The sequence below is a fragment of the Centrocercus urophasianus genome, unplaced genomic scaffold (genome assembly GCF_019232065.1).
Source record: "Centrocercus urophasianus isolate 14NV4802_14NV808 unplaced genomic scaffold, USGS_Curo_1.0 seq_9, whole genome shotgun sequence".
Taxonomy (NCBI): domain Eukaryota; kingdom Metazoa; phylum Chordata; class Aves; order Galliformes; family Phasianidae; genus Centrocercus; species Centrocercus urophasianus.
Genome location: NW_024885532.1, coordinates 31,863,710 through 31,886,358, shown reverse-complemented (window position 1 = coordinate 31,886,358; position 22,649 = coordinate 31,863,710). Strand labels below are relative to the sequence as shown.

General features: G+C 39.1%; 1 protein-coding gene across 1 annotated transcript in view; it reads right to left on the bottom strand.

The window, feature by feature from the left end:
• Positions 1-22,649, bottom strand: part of LOC122171308 (mitochondrial intermediate peptidase) — a 67,991-nt gene that overhangs the window by 24,009 nt on the left and 21,333 nt on the right. Inside the window, exons 11-16 of the mRNA XM_042838773.1 lie at positions 16,628-16,781; positions 15,642-15,719; positions 14,988-15,192; positions 12,058-12,167; positions 4,761-4,835; positions 98-217 (exon numbers count right to left, since the gene is read on the bottom strand). Of these exons, the coding sequence (XP_042694707.1) occupies positions 98-217; positions 4,761-4,835; positions 12,058-12,167; positions 14,988-15,192; positions 15,642-15,719; positions 16,628-16,781 (742 nt within the window). The remainder of the gene's footprint in view (positions 1-97; positions 218-4,760; positions 4,836-12,057; positions 12,168-14,987; positions 15,193-15,641; positions 15,720-16,627; positions 16,782-22,649) is intronic.

Below are 22,649 nucleotides of genomic sequence, written 5' to 3'. Positions count from 1 at the left end.
TAAGCATTTGAGTATTGGGATTTGGGTGCAGGAGAAGCAGGGTATTAATACGCAGAATAGTGTAGCAAACTTTTTTATTTGGTACAGTTCTACTCACTGTATTAGGTACATGTGGCAATCCATAAACTTTCTCCTGTGTTTCCTTTAAAATTTCTGTGGTTGACTTCTGTAGAGGATGTTTCCCATGGTAGATTTGGTCCAAGGCAGAATAAAAGACCTAAGGACATAAAACACATTTGTCTTAGGCACATGGTATTGGTCTGTGACAATAAAAAAGGCATGCTTACACTAAAAATGTGAACATTTTCCAAGGACTGTATTCATTCTGTTTGACTAAGCTATCTTCTAACAAACCGAAGAGAGCTTAGCCATGACCCACAGTCATTAATGACATGGCTAGATTTGTGTCCTAAATAGAGACACTGAGCAAGAGAGTCAGGCACTTAACAAACACCAAACAGACAAAGCTGAGCAAGTCCTTAGCTCTTTAAGAAAAGTGACAGCACTTACAGTTGCAAGGGCGATTGAGAACATTACCAATGGTAAGCACCATGAATAGGCCTGAAAACAAGCTGAACTGACAGCCCAGTAAGACTCACTTTCTTCAATCAGCCTAGGCCTCCCTGGCTCAGCACGAGTTATTTCACACTGACATCCCTTCCTCTCCAAAAACCCAAACCAAATACCAGGCACTTCAGCATCTGTTCACAGAATTTGGCATCCTGCTTCAGCTCAGCCTTGATCCCCTGTTTTTCTAACTGCCTGTTTTGTTAGGACCCGTTTGCAGTTGCTCCTACTGCTCCGCACAAGACGAAGCAGACTGTGTGGTGGAGGACCCTTCCTAAAGGAAAATTAGGAGTCAAGTAGCTTGTGGTCAGAGAACTGGAGCAACACCTCAACTCACAGCCAGGAAGTGGGGAAACAGGAGCTGAAGGCCGGTGAAATGGCCTGCCTAAAGAACAATGCAGTGTTAGAGAGCAAGGGAAATGAGTCACTGAAGCCAGCTATAAGCTTTCCCCTGATCCTGGCACATGTAAAGCGTGGGAAGCAAGCTATGAGCCAGGCCACCTGGAAAGCATTGTAAAAAAAATCCATCCCTGAAAATAAACTTGGATGAACTTTATATCCATAAGCATTCCCATCTATGAACCACAGTTCTGCATGTTTACTCAGGCCTTTGAAATGGGAAAAGGAGACATATCCCAGGTCCACAGGATTTTAGATAATACAGCTGAGGAGCATGCTAACACTTAACATTAAGCAGCAGTTAGACAACCATTTCTACTTGCAGTAAAATACATTTCCCAAAGGACCTAAAAATATAAAAAGGCCATCAAGTAGTTATCTATGTGCGTGCAGTCTTTCCTTTCTGCAGTGACATTATGTATCAGCTTAACTCAATTCTGCACTTCTTTCTCACTCCCTGTCCACTTAATTACTATTCATATGTAAATAGTCACGGATCTTCCAGTGAAGTTAATGCTGACTGAAAGATGCTGTATGGCAAAGGCTTTCTGAACATAGAGATTCCTGTATCTTTCCTCTTGACTAAGTGATTACATGAGCTGGAAGAAAACGGAGAGATTTTATAATGCAAAAAAAAACAGTGTTATTTCTTATTGTCCCATGACAATAGACTTATTTTCTGAAAGGACAACAAAAGGACCTTCAGGCATTTTTCCTCCTGCTGCAAAAACTTGCAAGCATTTTGAATTCTTTTAAAGGTCAAATCCTGCAAAGCATCTGGTCATCAATACAGAATATACTCACTGCAAAGCCTGCAAAAAAGACATAGTCATTAATCGCAGTCTTTTTAGACCACATATTTAGTGCTATATACATACTTGGGCATCTACAGATTAAAATACCTTTTTATTCAATCGGTTATTATATTTTTACATTAACAATAGTAACAATGGTTATACAAAGGAATGCGTGAACTTTATATTTGCCACACAACCAACTTCTCTGGAACATTTTTTCTTAATTAATAAAGAAAATGGCCAGCCAATCTTTTTTTTTTTTTTTAATGAGTGCATACTTCTGCAGGCATTATAATTGGAAGCTCCAAAAATACGGTGCTGAAAGTAGGAAATGACTAATATTATTCCGTGTGGCATTGTGGTAGTTTGGCAGGGGTTGAGACTGGCTGAACTGTAGTTACATGAGCAATTTGAGGGCAAACAGCCTGCTTAATCGCTGCGTCACTGCCAGCACCAGTCACTTACCAGGCACCACAGGAATTTGATTCCAAAAGAGCTGGGTTTTCTCTCCCTACTTCTAAATCTACAGGGCTGGAGTTACCCGAGGACAGAGGTAGCAGCAGCCTCACAGGAGGGGAAAGATGCCCTGAGGGCTAACAGCAGCAGGGAGATCACACAGCTTAGCCCATGAGATCACTACAGTGGTGATCCCCACCATCATGGAGTGTTCCACCTCCCCTGCTGCAGGACAGGAACATTGTGCCATTTGTTCATGTACCTGTGACAGACAGTTATTCTTGTTATCCTTATTGCCCCAACATGGTTTATTTGGTCTCAAACCCTGACAGTGTTATAGCAAAAATATATTAAAAGTTGAAAATAAATCCATTTCACAGAATCATACAATGGTCTGGTCAAAGATCATCTAGTTTCAACCCCCTGCTATTTGTGCAAGGTCGCCAACCACTAGACCAGGCTGCCCAGAGCCACATCTCGTCTGGCCTTGAATGCCTGCAGGGATGGGGCATCCACAAGCTCTCTGGGCCACCTGTAATTGATGGGCATATCGATGGTATGGACGCAGAATAAAAGAATGCATATGGAAGTACTTGTTCCATCACTTTGATGATTAACAGACTGTACTCTGGCAAATTACTTGATGCTGGTGGACTTTATGTACAGAGGTCCTCCATTAAGCGTTCTCAGCATAAATTTTCTTTTGATCCAGAATTGCTTTCTCCTCCAAAAACTCCTACGCAAATTAAACATATTCTTGACCACTCTTCCTGGATTCTCAGCTATCTCTACATGAGACTCTTCCAGAGTGAAAAATGTGCATTTCAAAATCAGACCTGCTGAGAGGGCTCAGAATAGCTTCAGGTGGTACCCTCCAGGCTCACAGTGCCTGCACAGTCAACACTGGCCAGTGAAAACCAGCACCACACTGAAAGCATGTGTCAAAAACCTGTTTAAGTTTAACCAGTGAAAAATACATGTATATCCTGGAAACAGTCTGGTTTTGATTCATACATTTACAGGTCCATGCTCAAGTATTCTGATCAGTTTTAAATCACTACAAATTATGGCAAAGAGCAAAGTGCAAATATTTAACTAAGTTTTTCTTTTAAATCAACTTCAGTTAACCAGCACAACTCATGTTTGTGCACATCGCTGAGATCATCTGCATACTTTTCAAACAGAAAATTTACAAGGGGATGATCTTTGGAATTGTTTCTTTCCTCATTTCAAAAACAATGGCAATCTTTTATTAAGGCATCAGCAGAGTCGCATCACCTAAGCACTAGGTCAGCTGTAGCAAGAAAATGCTTTTGATTTAGGGGGAAAGAAAAAGAGGAGAAAATGAATTTATAAAAATTCCACAGCAGAAGCTTGCAGCTAAACGCAGCCAAACTCCCACTGTAAAAAAAAATGTGGCTGAATGCTATAATGTTACTGTTCACAACAGAGAACTGCCCTAGCAGGACTGGAAAAAAATATTTATATAGACAAGATAATACTCTAAGTTTCTTTTCTTTCTTTGAAGAAAAGTGACAGTGAAAATGTGTTTATGAGAATGACTGATCAATCACATCTGTCCTCAGAAAATAAAGACATATGGATTTAATTACTGCCCCAAACACTGAGAGAGGGAAGTTGTACAGCTGCAGTTCAGTCACCAATTTTGGTAACAAGTTGTCTTTTAGCTTTTAGTTGTCACTTTCATAGTGGACCTGCAGAAACAAGATAATTTGACTAAGGTTTATCTCTCATTCTCATTTAATGATCCAAAGGCACACAATACTTCTTCTACTGCAAAGAGCTCTCCCTGAATGATTTTGTGAAATACACAATTGTAAACCACATCTGGAAAAGCTGGTACTTTGGTCCTCTTTGAAAGCTGTGGTTTTCAAGATGTTTTCCTTTACATTTATACATTTAGTTTTAGAATCAAAGAATCACAGAATGGCTTGGATTGGAAGGGACCCTAAGAATCATCAAGTTCCAGCCCTCCTGACAGACCCAGGGTGACCAACCTGCAGATCTGGTACTAGACCAGGTTGCCCAGAGCCCCTCCAACCTGGGCTTGAACACTTCCAGGGATGGGGCATCCACAGCCTCTCTGGGCAGCCTGTGCCAGCAATTCACCACCTCTCTGTGAAGAACTTCCCCCAACATCTAATCTAAACCTTCTCTCCTTGAGCTTAAAACCATTCCCAGTTGTCCTATCACTACCTACCCGAGTAAAAAAGTTGATTCCCTTCCTGTTTGTAATCCCCTTTTAAATACTGGAAAGCCACTATGAGGTCACCCTGCAGCCTTCTCTTCTCCAGGCCAGCTCCCTCAGCCTGTCTTCATAAGGGATGCACTCCAGACCTCTGATCATAGAATATGTTAATGAAAACAAGCATGAAAATGAGTATCAAAATGAAATCCTTTTCACTAATTTTTACACATCTAGGTAAGATATCTACATTAAAATGTTAAGAAAAGTTAAAATACTTTCTGCATGTTTTCTATATAGAAAATGTGTGTCCCATTAGAACACAAAGACAATACCTGGAGTTGCATATCAGCTGCAGCACACACCTTTTTGGACTCACACAGTCTTGACACCATGTTTTTTGGCAGTGGCTTTAAAAAAAAAAATCAGAACACATTTAGAATTGTTGTAAATTTGTTAATAGTGCACTTAGTATTAAAAGAGACTGAGAAAGGAAAAAAGGACTTGGCAATACTAAAAACATCTTTGAAATGCACTGCACTGAGGAATTAAAAATGAGGAAGGAAATCTCATTTGCTAAAGCATGAAATGGAAAACTGAGATATCAGCAATAATTTACATAGCAATCAAATCCCAGTGTTTGTTCTTCTATGAAAAGTTCCCATGTTCTCTTAGATGCCTGTTAAAAATATACGACTATCTTTAGAAATAAAGAACAATGGATTGGGCAGATCAAGTCCCCACAGGTCATCCTGACTAATCCTCAAAGTAGATGTTACAATAGATTCTCCCACTGTCTTTGAGCGTAGCTCGTTTATACTTTCTTAACTTCCACAGAGCCAGCAGAGTTTTTATATGATCAAATGGGACAGCATGTGGCCTTTTACCCTTACCTGCAAAGATATGTCTGGTCACATTGATTAGTCAGTATTCATCCCTTGAAATTTTTAACAAAGTTGAACTTATTCCACACCTGTGGCAGTAAAAATTATCCATGCCATCACAGTCTGAAAGTCGGGACATTTTTCAAGTCATTAAGCAAACTCCTCTTGACTTTCTATCCAGATATTTATAAATGCATCCAAAGACTAAGAATATCTGTATACATATACAGATATATACAGATATTAAGAATATCTGTATATGAATACTTGACCTCAGACTTCTTCCACTGCTTCTGAAGCTTTTCAATAGATGTTTTTCTTAGTAAGCATTTTCTCTTTTTTTGCCAGCAGTTTTATTAACAAAGATGTTAAATATGGCTAAAATAACTGTGCCCTTGCTGAAATATTTTAAAAGTTATTACATGTTGTATAACGTATTACAGATGTTTGGTATTACACTGAACTGTAAAAGCATATCTACAATTGTACACCGTGTCGAAGAGTTTAAGAAATAATACATCAAAGTTTACAGATACTGATGGCAGAGCTGTTATGTTCAGACTGTGAAAATGATATTACTTCAAGACAAACGGTGTTAATGTTCATAGAAGAAAAAACTAACTCTGGGGAAGTAACATGTAGGTGAGGAAAACGTTATCAATTAACTCTGTGGAATCTGGAAGTTAAAGGAGATAAGGAAAACTCTCAAATTGCGCAGCTGTTTTATGCAGTAACTTGCCAAGGCTCGTAACCTCTTCTCCAAGACAAATGTTAGCTGGGTCAAGAATGGGATAGAACACCACCCACTATTTTGCCTGTCATAAATACGTGCAGCTGTTAAATTTCAGCACACAGAAATGAACCAATGAACATAAAGTCTATCCTACAGTGTACCCATGTTAGGTCAGCATTTACCCTTCCCAAATATATTAATCGACTTTCGGATCACACTAAGATTTTGGACTACCAAAACAAGAGTAAACAGGCTGTAATAAAGATGTTAGTTGTTGAGTATCTTGACATTCCACGCTGGATTTAGAATTGTTCAAAATATTATTTCACAGAATCACAGAATCACAGAACAGCCAGGGTTGGAATGGACCTCAAGGATCATGAAGCTCCAACCCCCCTGCCACATGCAGGGCCACCAACCTCCCCATTTAATACCAGACCAGGCTGCCCAGGGCCCCATCCAACCTGGCCTTGAACACCTCCAGGGACGGGGCATCCACAGCCTCTCTGGGCAGCCTGTTCCAGCACCTCACCACTCTCTCTATAAAGAATTTCCCCCTGACATCCAACCTAAATCTTCCCACCCTCAACTTAAAACCATTTCCCCTTGTCCTGCAGTTATCAACCCTTTCAAAGAGTTGACATTTAGCGATGTAGAAAACTTATTAAAGCAAGAAGCAACAGAATAATGGAAATGGCAGTAAATGTTACGCCTGGGCAATTCTCCTGGTTCTACGGACATGTGTTGTCTTATCCTTCTACATAAGCCAAGGGAGGCAAGCATTTCAATGACTCTTCATCCTACTACTAAAGCACACGCGAGTTTGCAATAACAGTTTCAGCTGTCGTGGGAGAAGCCACTGTGTAAGGAAAACTAAACGATTTTGAATGTATTTCATTATTAAGCATCAAATCTCTAGAGGTGTTCACTTCCTAGTGAAGTAGTACAGTGTGAAATTAAACAAAACTAATTTCTTTGAGAAGCACTTGTATTTTTTATATAGTAAAGCATGAGAAAACTGTAATTCATTGATTGTAATGCTTCAGTGGAAAAAAGCTAAACTTCCAAAAACTTGGCAATAGCAAATATGTGTATTTTGCACAGTTAAAATTTAAGAGTGTTAAGGCCAAGAGCATTCCCACCAGTAGCATCAAACCAGCTCCTCACCATAATGGATTTTCAACTTCATATTTCAGCTACATTAAATAATAGTAAGAGGAAGTGAAGTGTACAGACTTTCATCTGGTACACAAAATAAATAGGAAAAAAAAAATCCAAAACACTTAGACTTTGCTAATTGACATTTTGGTAAACTACTATCCCACAGATCCTCATGATTTGGGAAATTCAAGTTCCCTGTTCACTGGGGCAGAGCAGCAAGGTTTGGCGACGCGGTCAAACACCGCATGCCTGCTGGGAGAACCAGCCATAGAAACAACTGTAGCAGCTCTGATTCCCAGCTCAGAGCTGAGCATTTCTTACAGTCTCTCCATCAAATCAAAAAAATCACTCTATGGCAAATAGCTTGACCTCAAGGATGACTGCTGAAAAGGCAGCCTCTGCATTCATCCCTTTCTTCCTTCTGTTCTGCTTATGTCATATTCTAGACCAAAGTCCTGAAGGGAAAGATAGAAACGCTCTTTAGAGATTCCAGGGTCATAACTAAAAGGAACGTTCAAAGCTGCCCAGGTCACTTTCCACAGAGGATGGCTTAGCAGCACCTGCAAGAGGTCCACTGAAATAGAGGTAATGCCAAGAACCTCCAGGAAATCTTTCATCTGTTTTACAGCCATATGAATATCAAGCAAACAATGCAGATCATCTCCGCCCTGGAGAGAGCAAGCCCTACTGCTTAAGCAGATTAAAATTAACAGGAAATCACAAATAACTCTTTTGACAATACCTATTGAAAAAAAGGATGTGAGAAAAGTATAAATGTTCTTTTGTTGAAATCAATCAGTGCTAAAGCTATAAATGAAAGACCGAAATGTTTCTTCGTTTACACCAGTAAGTGCTAATGATCAGGCTCAAAGATTGTGGTCTGATCATAATTCACAAGTGAAGAAGAATTTGCCTGGCAAAAATTAGATTAAACTCAAGAACTTGAACTTATTCCTCTGGGAGTTTAAAATTCAACATTTCAGTGAACTAAAATTAAACTCCAGAAAGTTTCTGAAAGACCACAGCTTCAAAGCTTATTTCTGCAAATGTCAGGCATATGGATACACTGAAGTCTTAATTATACTATGGAAGATGAACTATGTCAGGCAATAGAAACCTTTTCTCCATACTCTGTTACAGCCTCATAGAGCCTCTTAATGAGTAGCTGATTGAAGAAAAAAATGCACCAGTGGTATTATTTTACCTATTCTGAAAGATGAGCTATCTGATAAAATCAAATTGTCATCCTCATTCTAAAAGAAAGACCTCAGTGAGCTTTGGTTATTTTAATGGAATAATTGTTGCATTTTTCAAATTTAAATATTACGTGCTTTACTTTGGGTTCCATTTTTCCATCCTTTTAGATTAAATAACCTTCAGATCTTGGCACGGATTTTTTAGCCTGTTTGCAATGGTGGCTAAAAGAACAAAATTCCCTGTGTTCCAAGTTCTCAAAGCAGGCTTAACTCCTTACTGCTGTAACAGGGACACGTTAGGACTGTTTACTATCTGTGGGATTCTTTCTGTAATCATGATAGCACAATACTGCCTTTGTAATTCCATCTCTGTGAAAAATGAAGTCGGTTCAAATTTGAACAGCTGAAATACTGGCCTTTGTTCAAGAGAGCCTCCAAAGACACACAAGCTTAAAATGATTTAGCTCAACAGACCTACCACATATCTGTACATGTAACAAACAAAATCAAACACTGTGATACAGAATGGTACACATTCAGCAGATTGTCTGCTTAACATTGTAACAACTGCACTTTAGTATGGCTTGAGTTAGTGAGCTTACCTGAATAATTCAGCTTGAGTAACTAATTAATATAGTCTTCCCTATTCCCTTGTTGTTTTTGTTTTTTTTTCCTTGGGATTTTTTCATTTTCAGTTATCTAGGAAAAATATTTTAGTGCTGGCCAGCTTTTTGAACTAAGTTCACAAGACTCGCTCCTTTTGCCATTAGAATTTGCAAGCTTTTGAGCTCCTCAGTACACAGCAGCAGAACTATCCAAAATGCACACCAAGTAGAAACAGGCTTTCCTTCAATGGACTTTGGATCATATCCTCAAGATCCATGTACATATACGCATAATATATTAACATCTTTGAAAGCTTGTCCACTACATCCTTTCTTTCTGCAACACTACTTTAAAAAAACAGTTTTCAACTGCCTGCGTGCTTTACAATCAAAATAGTGCACGCACCTTTTCCCTCCTCAGTAAGAACTGCAGCTGAGGCAGGACCAGTCTCTCTACAATTTGCTCACATGGCAAAGGCCATCAGAAGCTGAGATTATGTTTGAAAGTCATTCTGACATAATTATCTCCAGTAGGAGTGTTAAAAATGTCATCACCTAATTCAATACATATATGCAAAAACTACAGCATAAATGCAGCAATTCACCACAATTTTTCAAATTTTCTGCAGTGCTGCATCCATTAGTTGGGTCAGTCAAAAACCCTCCTTTTGTCAACACCCAGTAAAGCTATGGTGGTGCTGCTTCTGGTACAGAAAAACTCAGTCTCTTCATTTATAAGAAACCAGGTGTTCTTGTTTGTAAAAACATTTGGATGAAACGGCTTCACAAATTTCACATTTAAACTGTTTTACCCACATCTCACTCCCTCCTGGAAAAAGGGTAAAATGGGCTATTTTTTCTTTCAAGTAACTGAAAACCTAGAGAAAAAAATATTTTAACATCTCCATTCGTACATACATACAAAAAAAAAAAAAAAAAAAAAAAAAAGGCAGGAAACAAACATAGTAAAAGTAAAATTCAAATGGTTTTCTGAACAGTTGTAAACATAGGAGAGCAGGATTCTTCTATTCCAAGTACTTTTGAAAGATATATACAATGGATAAAAGTAATTCTGAGTTTCAAGAACAGAAAAATGACTGCAATCTGTTTGTATTTAAATGACAGACACAGAAATCCAGTATCAGATTCTTAGCTCAGCTTAGATGACCAACATAAGCAAAAGCAGATTTACGTAAGTTGGGTAATGATTTAAAAATACACTCTAAAACAGCAGTTTCAGACTCCTGTACTCATCTTCCAGCAAAATCCATTCTTGTCACTCTTCAAGACTAAATGTCAACATGTCAGCCTTGAGAAAAGAAGACTGAGAGGGGACCAGATCCAGGTCTATAAATATCTAAGGTGTGGGGGGCAGAATGGCGAGGCCAGGCTGTTTTCAGTGGTGAATGGAGACAGGACAAGGGGAAACGGCTGGAATCTGCAGCACAGGAAGTTCCGCACAAATGTGCACAAGAACTTCTTTACAGTGAGGTGACGGAGCACTGGAACAGGCTGCCCAGGGAGGTGGTGGAGTCTCCTTCTCTGGAGATGTTCAAGACCTGCCTGGATGCCTACCTGTGCGACCTGCTGTAGGGAACCTGCTTTGGCAGGGGGGTTGGACTCGATGATCTCTGGAGGTCTCTTCCAACCCCTACGATTCTGTGATTCTGTGAAAACTCTGAAAGGGCAAGATTTTACCACCAATAAAGAGAAGATATTTTTTTTTTTTGAAAATGCCAAATGGCACACTGTGCTTGGTTCTACAATTTTGCACTGCAACTAAACATGGTTTAGTTTTGTCAAGCCATTTTGGAAAGGCAGAGCCATAAAAAATGTTCCATAAATCTCTTTCAGATGTTCTATTTAAGATCACTGTCTGAATTCATATGCAATTGGATTTGCTCCTCAATGTTTCAGCACTACCTGAACTGTAGAGTGGACACCAGGAAGCAGCAATTTGCTGTGTGGATTAAAACATACAAGCGATGCACACTCCTGAACTGAGTACTTTCAATTCTAGATGTTAAGGAGACCTGTGGAACTGATTTCTCACATTATAGTTATTGAAATAGACATTATGCAACCTATTTTTCTAATTAGCTGTTACAGCAGAGGCAAACATAATCCCACTTTCATTACCGAGAAACATACTGAATGCTTAGTACTGGATAAAACTTAACTGAATCTTAATACTACACAACGTAAAAGGCTTTCTTGTTTTTCCATTGGTAAGTAATCTATTCCATCGTCACATCTGAGTATATTTTCGTCTCTGGAACTAGCCTCAGTCAAAAGAACAGTAAAAACATCTTTGGTTATTCTTTTCTGGTTTGTATCTCTGAAATGGTTGTACAAATCTAAATCACATCATGGTGGCATGCATGAATAATTAAGCAACCACTGAAAGTCACTGTCCCAGACAGCAATATTTTATACATTTTATGTTGAAAGCAGATGCTTAAATTAAACTTGCATAGAATAGCTTTATGCAAAAAGGACTGCAGTTTTAATGCAGAGATTCCTGACTGCCAAAATCTACATGTATCATATCTAAAATTAAGCAGTTCCCATTTCATCACAAAACGTTTCAACCACTACCCTTCACTGTGTTAAAAATGAAAGCTTTTAAACACTGCAGATCATCTCCATTTATTTTCATGATTTGTTATCTAAGCTTCATTTTAAAACAGACTTTAGACAGTTTGATGTGGAATGACTACTTCTGTCGTAACTTACCTGTAATTAAATTAAAACAACACACAAAACTTCACCTACAAGACTAGGTTTGTGTAATGCAGAAACAATGCAACCTTTGTAGGAAAAAGAGATTGGAAATTTTAACTATTTTAACAGAACTTTATATTTTAGGATCTGTTATTATTTAACAGATTACTTTCAGCTTTTCTGCAATAAGAATACAAACTTTTTCTTCTGATTAATTAAAATTATAACATTACATTAGGTTATCATCTCTTTTTGTTTCTATTTAACATACTAACAAACAAAAATGTGACATTTATTCCTATTTTCAATAATTTACATGTTTTCCCTACCTGTCCAGTTTTATAATGCCTTGCAAATTGGTTAACCACTCGATAGTCATTCGCAAAGTACTCCATCAGAATAGAGGGAACTTCAGCAAAATCAGTAGGACATCTGGTTCCTAAAGGTAGAATAATTGAACACATTAGCATCTGCCATTTCTATTAACACAAACAGTTAACTCTTTCCAAAAAGCTTTGCAATTTTCTGTTTGGCCTTTCAGTGAACTTTAATGTTCTTTCATTTCTTTCCTTTCCATAGCTTTATTGTACATACTGCCAGAAAAGCTTCATTATAATCCTACACATTTTACTATAAATCACAAAGTAAAACAAAATATTTGAACAGCTGGGTGAGGCACCTTATAAAGCTCTGGATCACACCCTTTTTAAACTAAACCAGACTGTAGCCAAACTGGCCCTACATGAAACATGGAATCTATTTAAGTGTTCTAAACCTAAATCAAACTACCATGTAAATAAAACACTGCTTTAATCCCATTCACAATTACAATTTTTACCTTCCATCAGTTTGCTGAGCTTACTTATGCTTTATATTAGCCTTATTTTACAATACAAAGTCATTCATCCAAGGAAAACTCTTGCAGATTGAAGACATGTTCTGAATAAATGCAGAGGTAGTGTCTCTGCAGTTAGTATCTTCAAAAACCATTTTATCCAAAATCTTATTTTCTCTAACCTTTACCAGCATCTCACACAATCAAAGTTATTAAGAAGTATAATACATCACCAAACCAATTTCTGGTTTCTAAATTAAATGTAGGGGTGCACGAAGCTGCTGTTTGAATAACAAACCTACCAGGTCATCACATCTATCCCCATGTGCTAGAGGCAATGCCAACATTCAAATCTAGTCTTAAATGTAATGTCTTTTGCTTTGCTATTCCTTCCTGAAGCCTATTTTTTGCTAAACCACTCATTTAGTTTTTACCAATCTTTCTCTAATTTTTAACTGAATTCACAATTTGTTTATATTTACCGACCAATACAGTTCTTTAGTATTAACTGCATTTCTCAGACTAGTTTTTACCTCCTAAATTAAGAATAACAATATCCTACATCTCTTCTCTGTAGCTGCTCCATTTTGAATTCATCTTCAGACCAGAGGCATGAAACTATGCTCCAGCACTGCACAAGGTTTCATCTACATCTTTCTGCATCTATCAAATACTTAATTCCGACAGAAACACTTTCAAATCACATTTGGCCTTTCACAGACACGAGCTACTTGTAATTCTCCATTAGCACTTACAACAGCTATCCTTCACTTCACTGTTTAAACATCTGAAACAGAAATTCTTTTTGCATTCTTTAAACAAATGACTTGCATTGTGTCATTCTGAATTACAATTTACTTCTAACAGTGCGATATTCAGTCATCCAGCTCCTCTAATACAATATCCTAATCCTTTTGTGCCATTACATTTCATTAGCACTGTCTTTTATTTGTTTGAAAATCATGAGGAAATAGTCTTAACTGAGGCTGGTCTCAAAACAAATGCCTGTAGAACTACCCCAACACCCTTCTAGCCTGTACATGCTTTCTCAATATTTCTTAATAAAATCATATAAATCTTTCTATAACCATTAAAAAGAAACCTAAACAATCAGATTATCTGAAAGTCAGAAAGGGTAATTGAGTTCTTCTATGAAACAACTGCAGGCATACTGCGTGGGGAAATTAAAATGAAATACAAGCTAGGTTAAAAAAAATCTTCCATGTACTAAAATTACGTATTAGCTTAAAAGAAAGCATATCTTAAGTCATAAATGTACAGCATTATGTGAGTCTGGGGCTCAGCAGCAGCAGAATAGGCTCCTGAATATTTGGGAATGCTAATCAGAAAAGAAAGGGAGGAGTAAGAAAGATTTAAACAACTCAATGCATCTTCACTTGAATTTAAAACATTTTTGTTCTTGCAATAGCTTGTAATCATCTTTTTTCCACTCTTTGCCACTGTGGTGTCTCATGAGAGCAGTCTGCCTCTAACAGACATCACTGGGATGAACCATCTGATTGTCACACATTCCAAACCCTAAAAAATTGTTCTCTGGAGAAACAACACAACCGACCTCTGATGCTGCTTTTGCAATGCTAGCTATGAATTGAAGCCCCTTAGGAAGCAGGACTGCCTAAGGCAATTCTGAAACCCTACACAAGCTCACAAAAAGCCCAAGCCTCAAAATGAGCAATTTCCTGCCCCTTCAAGTCTTCTTGACATGATTATGCACGTGATTCACCACAACTGGAGAACCTCACTAAAGTGGCTACTTTGGGTATGCATTTACCCCTAAAGATCTGCAAGAGTGAGGCCAGGTGTGTGGAAGGGCTGTGGGAGAGCAGTTACCTGCCTCGAGAGGTACTCAAACCTTACATTGAAAGAGTACACTTTTTTTTTTTTTTTTGGCCTTTACAATGTCCAGTAATAACATACTTACAAATAGTTTGGCCTATTTCAGCTTCAACTGGAAGATTTTAGAAAAAGCACTTTGTCTTTGAGTACAAAGTATTTGATCACAGAATCACGGAATTGTTTGGGTTGCAAGAGACCTTAAAGATCTTGTAGTTCCAACTCCCTTCTATGGACAGGGACACCTCCCACCAGACCGGGCTGCTCAAAGACCCATCCAGCCTGGCCTTGAATGCTTTCAGTGAGGGGGCATTCAAAACCTGGCTGGGCAACCTGTTCCAGAGGTACACCATAACACAAAACTTTAACATAGACTTCCCTCAGTACCAGTTGTGTAGTATAAACATGATAAAGCGTAAAATAATCCTTCAGATAAGGAAACTACAATTTCATTTGTTTTGTAACTGGTAGTTTTTTTAAAAAATATGTATGAATAAATAAATGTCCTCTCCAATCATCTGATTAAACACGTAGCTAAAATTAAAAAAATCACTATTCTAAACTGCTTACCAGTGACATGTTGGTATCGAGTCCGTCCCAGCATAGAATGCATAGCATGCCCCATTTCATGGAAGAGGTTCTCCATCATGCCAGGACTTAGTAGCGTTGGTGCATTCCTTGTTGAATGTGGTAGGCTAAGCATAAGAACAACTACGGGCAGCTGGTACTCTCCATTTTCCCTTAGCCTGCCTCCACGAACTGTGAAGTGACAATCCTTTCAAAGACAAAAGGAAATATATGGACAGGAAATATCATTATATCGATGACACTAGAACAATAATCGAGGTAGAATTTTAAATTTTAAATATTTTTCATCTTAATTTTTCATCTTTAGCAGATATTAAAATTTCAAATGGTTTTCATTTCTAAATATTAGATCAGAAAGTAGGTGTTTAAAAATCTTCCATTTCTCTAAACAGATTTCTAAGAGATTTCATAGTGCCTGGCATTCTGCAGTACAAAGAGTCTAAGTTCAGCTTTTCAGGTGGCATCTCTCAAATGAAAAGTTACTCACAGAAGTATTTTAACTGAAACCACTTTTCAAATTAGAGACTGTTTGTGTTTACATTTACTTGGATATTTTTTAGTAAGATCGAACACAAATGGCCCTAACTCTATGCTCATTAGTCAAACCCAAGCTAAAATTGGACCATAAAAGATTACCTGATGTGGTTTATCAGGTCGTTGAAAGAAGTCACAGTAGATGTATCCTAGCAAACCTTCATTTTCATGAACAACAGCCTGATGAAAAGAAGTATAATATCCATAATGAAAGCACTGATGAGATTTGTAAACTGAAGTCATACTACTCTAACCCAAAGACTTAGAATGTATAAACGATAAGTAAATCAGGAATGACTCGTGTAAAATCCATTGGTAAACAAGGTTATAAATAAGAGTTAGAGTTTGTCCTTCAAACTGGAGCCATTTCTGTATCTTACTCAAAAATAATTAGTCAGAATTAGAAGTAATACTGCCTGTAGCCCCTAAATGACTTCTGAAAAGTCAACAGTGACAGAAGTTGATTTACAATTAAAATAAAAATAAGGAAGGGTAATTGACCCACTGGATATAAAGAACAGCCGTTCTCAACGAAACTAAGTGGTGGGAGAGAAGTGAAGATTTGGTAGGCGATATAGGGAGCAAAAACAAAAGAATATGGGAACTGATGAATAAGTTACTGCACAAGTTCTTATTTCCATCCTCCACCAAAAAGAAGGCACAAAATTGGTATTTACCAATATTAAACATTAATGTAACTGTAAAGATGACATAGAATAAGCATTAGAAAAAGACAAATGACTGTTAACACACATATAACATTCCAATTATCTATAGTCACCTACAAATTAAAAATAAAAAAAAAACTAGAAGAACACATTCAGAGACTACAGAAAGGTAATACAAGTCACCTCTGAACTGAGAAACTGATTCTGATTCAGGCAATCTTTGCACATAGATATATTTCAAAGACAATTAAATAGCAACCATACAAAAGGCACTGAGAGCAGGAAGCCCCAGAATTCTATCTTCAAGTAAAATTAGACAGTGAGTGTTTGCTTCTGATAGATAACCAAGTAACTCAGGAACTCCTTCACAGCTTTTAAAGGCTCTTATCTAATTCAGATGCTGGGAACTTGAACACTTACCAGCTTTCGAACATCTTCAGACCAAACCTCTCCTCTCTGTGTTTGTTCAGCATAAAGGGAGATTCCTAGGAGCTGACTGAACAAAGAATTCAAACCTTCCATGCAGGCCCCAAGAGAGAAGAATGGACAGTACAAGCCAGGATCAATGTTGTACCTAAGACCCAAAACAGTTCCAGTGATTGAACTGAGCTGTAGTTTTCACCTCTAAGTCATAGGTTGTGACAAAATAAACCAGATAAACCTCACAAGGCCACTTTATGCCTGGCTTTATTTCTCAAAGCAAAACCAAGTCACAGATGAGGTACGGCACAGTGCGTCACAATAACTTGTTTATATATTCAGTTTGGAACACCAAATTCAGCAAATGCGGACTGATTTTCAGAGGTGTGGAGAGGACGTAGCACAGACTGAGTCTGGCAAAGTCATGGGTGGTCAGGCTGTATCTTATGATCCATGGGAGGCCACTGGCACTCAGGTGCCATTCCCATGCCCAGGCTGTGCCAAGCTACTGACCAGAAAATGGCTCGGGCTTTGACTGCGGTGTAGGCCAAGTATTCGGCGAGGGCAGAAAAAGCAACCAGTAAGTGCTGACTCTACAGGCTTGTCTTCCAGGGGAGAAACAAGAACACCAGGGAGATTCAGTCACCCTCCACATGTAGATCACACCTCAAGCTCCAGGGACTTTCTGAACCATGCAGAAACTCTCACAGTTTGAAGCCATGTGAAGATGAGAAGATTTTAATGCGTGGCTTGGAGTTCAAACTTGGCCACGCTTCCTGAGGCTAACATCAAACAACCTGGTATTTTCAAGACACTGTAGTACAAAATACACATGTTGGGAGAAAACACAGTGTGTCTGCATGCATACAATAAACCAAGAAAGAAAGAAAAACAACTACAGAAGTAGCTTAGAGTGTATGCAACTGATACTTGGGCACAAACTTCCTAAGACTCTGACCCTAAAAATTAAACAACCTGAAAATCCATCACGAAAAACTGCTCAGTCATTCAGCTGTAACAAAATCAGAACAAGAATCTGCTTGCAATCATGCATGCACTCCAACCGACAAAAATGTTCCTGCTCTCTCAATTCACATAGGAAGTCCAAATGTTAGGCTTTCTGGGGTCTCGGAGCAAAGACTGTTCTCTTACCTCTAGAGAATCACAATCCCTCCTATCTCCTTTCTTCTTTCACACCCTAGTGCTTTTGCTTCTTAATGACACGGTAACTAGCCATTGAAATTTAAACATGCATCAGCTAGGCTACAATAGATGAACACCAAACATTAAAACCACACTATTTTACGGCCTATGATCAAAAGGCTTAGTCAGAGATAAGCTGGGAAAGAGTCAGCCAGTCCCTACCCATTTGTTTACCCTTACTTCTCTCCCACCCATCACACAAAAGAAAAGCTCTATGAACCAATCCCACTTGGGATGCTGCATTTGCCAACATGCTGCTTACAACTGCAGCTCCAATTCAGCAGACAGCTTCAATACGCTGGGATGCGCAGCAGGGTGGCATTAGCTCTCTAAACCACTGCACTTGTTCTTGAATATATCATTGTATTTTGTTTTATTCTTCCACCATCCTTTATATTACCTTTATCCCATGCTATAGCAACATGATGGAAGTGCTATGGCAACATCTGCTGAAAATACAGGTATGCTTGGTTACAGGATTTTGCTTATTATCAAACTACAAGTGCAAGAAGCTAAAGCTGATGTATTTCAATGTATTTTTAGTTATATCAGAACACATAAAATTAAGTAGATTTTGACTCTACTATAGTGACACAACTTCTTCAAGATGTACAGCAACACTTACACTCTGGATGCTGCAATATAGGCACTTTCCTCCTTACTCAAGAAAGAGCATTTATACCAAAAGAACAAAAACAAGCTGCTTTAGACTGTTAGGAAAAAAGACAAGAAGTACAACTCTAGAAGAAAGCAGAACAGGTAAGTTAAATTTCCTGTAATAAGTTACAGATCAGTAAAGAACAGAAGATACTGCCTTACACACAGAGCTCATTTCCATTAGCCCTGCCAGAACTACGCTGACTGTGCACAGTTCATCTAGGAGCTTCACATCCTCCTCCTTTAGCCATTCAATATCATCCAGGGTTTCCATGTAATTTCCTCCAGGTCAAATTTGAGCAGAAAGCTGACTGTATTAAAAAACTGGAGAAAGAAACCATATGATAAAATTATACAAACATACAATTCATTAAATCAACATTCAACTCCACCATTTCACACACATAGCAGACCACCAGATTTTTGCAGTTCCAGGAAATTTAAGCACGTAGCTTCTGACAGTAATTTCAGCTGCAGGAAAATAGGGTATGAAAACATCAAGAGTAGAGACCTTGAAAAGTCTTTATGAAATTAAGCCAAACTTACAAAGAATTTTCTGAAAAGCAATAATCTTTCCTGATGGAGCAGCTAATCCTAGAAACCATTTCCAGGCACACGAAGGAGAAGAAAATCATCAGGAATAGTCAGCACAGACGTTCTGGACCAATGTGATACACTTCTACAATGAAAAGAGTAGCCTTAGAGATGAGGGAAAGCAGTCAACCTAGAATTCAGTAAGGCTTTTGGCACCGTCTCCCATAAAATCAGCATAGTGAAACTGCTGATGCATGGGTAGAATGGACAGACAAGTGAAAGGTGATGATGAATGGCACAAAATCACGTTGGATGCCAGTAACTAGAGGAGCACCCCAGGGTCAAAGCGGGGTCCAGTCCTGTCTAACACTACTGTGGTTTAACCCGGCAGACGGCTGAACATCTCACCGTTGTTGGCTGACATCAACTTGAACATGAGCAAGTGATGTGTCCTTGCTGCTAAGAAAGTATCCTGGTAACCTGAGCTGCATTAGGAAAAGTATGGCCAACAGGTCAAGGGAGGTTCTTTCTTCCCTACTCAGCACTGGGAAGGCTACACCCAAAGTACTGTGTAAAGTTCTGGGGCCTCCAGTGCAAGAAAAACATGGACTTATTGAACAGAGTGCAAACAAGTGACATGAAGATGACTGAAGAATTGGTGAACCCCATCTAAAGGGAAGGACTGAAAGCCAGGACTGATGAGCCTAGACAAGAAAAGGCTTAGAAGATCTTATCACTGCCTATAAATACCTGAAGAGAGGGTGCAAAAAGACAGAGACAGGCTCTTTCTAGTGACACTCAGTAAGAAGAATAAGGCAGTGAGCACAAAACAAAATACAGAAGACTATAACTGAACATCAAGACACATGTTTTTCCTGTGCAGGTGATGGAGCACTGGCACAGGCTGCCTGGAGGCTGTGGAGTCTTCTCTCCTTCTCTCTTGGAGAACTCCAGAAGCTGCCTGGATGTGGTCTTGGGTCTGCTCTGGGTGTTCCTGTTGATGCAGGAGTTAGGCCAGGTGACCTCCAAAAGGCCTTCCAATCTCAGCCAACCCATGATTCACTGAAGAGATGATATGGAGCTCAGGTACCAGAACTACAGAACTGCAGACAAGATAGATTCCAGCTTAATCAAAAGAGGACAACATGTGCCATGCAAACTGTAGAGGATTACTACACTGAGATGAAATGCCAGATTAACGTGTGGTTGCTGGGGGGTAAGGAGGAAGAGTTCTGAAACCCTTTTATGATTTTTTTTCTGTCCAAGAAATTCTTGCTGATACAGAAAAGCAGATACATACTAGCACGAGAAACGAGTGATATTACTTCACGCAAAGAGTTGATGTGACATGTTACACAAAGAAAACAACTGTCTACTTATTCCTCATTCTCAGTGCTCTCTGAACATATGGATTGTCTCCATGATCTTATTCCATGATGAAGAGCATGGGAAGAAGGCTTTCTGATAAGTATTTTGAAATAGGCTGTCACTATCCAAAGAGGGGAAAGAAATCAGTCTGTGACAGTTCAGTCTTTTGGAAAAAGCACAATACTTATCCACCCACATATGAAAATAGATGTAACAGACTACATTGGTTTGAGCCAGACTTCTCAGGAGAAATAGTCCCTTACCCTAGCTAATGTTTTAAGATGTCACAATCTAATGTTTTGAGTACCAGAGGCTCTGATTAGACAATCACTTCAATAATAATACCATAAAGTTAATGTCAGCCATTTCTGGTATAGCACCGTCAGGATATAACCTCTCCTGCATCTAATGAAAGGTATATGTTAATGTCACTTTCGCCAACAAAAAATAGAAAGAAAAAGTTCTGCAAAAACTTTTTTTGTACAGAATGCCAAAAAAGTATTTCTGGTTCTGATCCCACTTTTATTTCTCCACCTCTGCCTTGCCTGCTACAGAAGCGTGAGAACAAAGGTCAAAGACGAAGACTTTGGAAAATCTTCAATAGTGTCTTATGACACAAGTCTGATATTTAAATTATTTCTGGACAACGCTGACAGCAGTCACTGGCAACTATTATCCCTTAAGTTATCTTATAATTGTAGTTTGGTTTGGATTTATTTTCTGCTTGTCACTGCAGTGTCACAGAAGTTCACAGAATATCCTGCACTGGAGGGTACCCATATGAATCAAGTCCAACTCCTGGCTCCACACAGGACCACCCCAAATTCAAACCCCGTGTCTGAGAGCACTGTCCAAGTCTCACTGAATCGCAGCACAACCTCTAGTCTGTCAGCCTCTTAGCTTCATATCATCAGCAAACTTGCTGAAGGTGGACTCTACCCCTTCATCCTGGTCTCTGATGAAAATGTTAAACAAGACTTAACCCAGCACCAACTCCTGGGAACACCACTAGCTAGGCCTCCAACTAGACCACATGCTACTGATCACAGCCCTCTGAGCTGTGCCAGTCATCCAGTTCTCAGTCCACCTCTCTGTCCACTTATCTAGCCCACACCTCCCAAACTTACCCACAAGGACATTACAGGAGACAGTGTCAAAAGCCTTGCTGCAGTCAAGGCAGACAACATCTATTGTTCTTCCCTCATCTACCCATCAGGTGATGACATAACAGAAGGCTAGCAAATTAGTCAAGCATGATTTCCCTTTGATGAATCCATGTTGATTATTCCTGTTAACATTCTTCCACTCGATTGGAGATAATTTCCCAAATAAGCTGTTCTATCACATTCCTAGGGACAGAGGTGAGGTTGATTAGCCTGTAGTTTCCTCCTTGCACTTTTTAAAGACTGAAGTGACAATGGTTTTCCTCCAGTCCTCAGGCACCTCTCCTGTTCTCCATGACCTTGCAAAGACAATATAGAGCAGCTTGACAATCATTTCTGCTAGTTTCCTCAGTACTTGTAGAAGCATCCCATCAGGCCCCATGGGTTTGTTTTCATCGAGTTTGCCTAGATGATCTTTGATCAGATTCTCCTCAATCAAGGAAGTCTTCTTTTCCTCAGACTCTTTCTCTTTAGGAAAGTTTAGGATTCCTGAGGGGCAGTCTCAGCAAAAGACTTACAGAGGATCATATCTTGGTAATTTGATCCCCTTTCATGATAAGGTCACCTACTCAATGGATGAAGGGAAAGCAGTGGATGTAATTTTTCTGGGTTTTAGTGAGGCATTTGGTACTGTCCCTCACAGCATCCTTCTAAACGAAGGTTCACACCATGCTACATGATGAACTGTAAGTGAATTTACATCTGGCTTGCATCCTCAGCAAGTTCACCGATAACACTGAACTGGGAGGTACTGCTGACTCTCAGGAGGGACAAGAAGCCTTTCAGAGGATCTAGATATACTGGAATATTGAGCAATTATCAACAGCATGAAGTTCAACACAGGAAAATGCTGGGTCACAGAATCACAGAATTGTAGGAGTTGGAAGGGACCTCCAGAGATCATTGAGTCCAACCCCCCTGCCAAAGCAGGTTCCCCACACCAGGTCGCACCGGTGGGCGTCCCGGCGAGTTTTGAGTATCTCCAGAGAAGGAGACTCCACCACCTCCCTGGGCAGCCTGTTCCAGTGCTCCGTCACCTCACTGTAAAGAAGTTCCTGCACACATTTGTGCAGAACTTCCTATGCTGCAGCTTATGT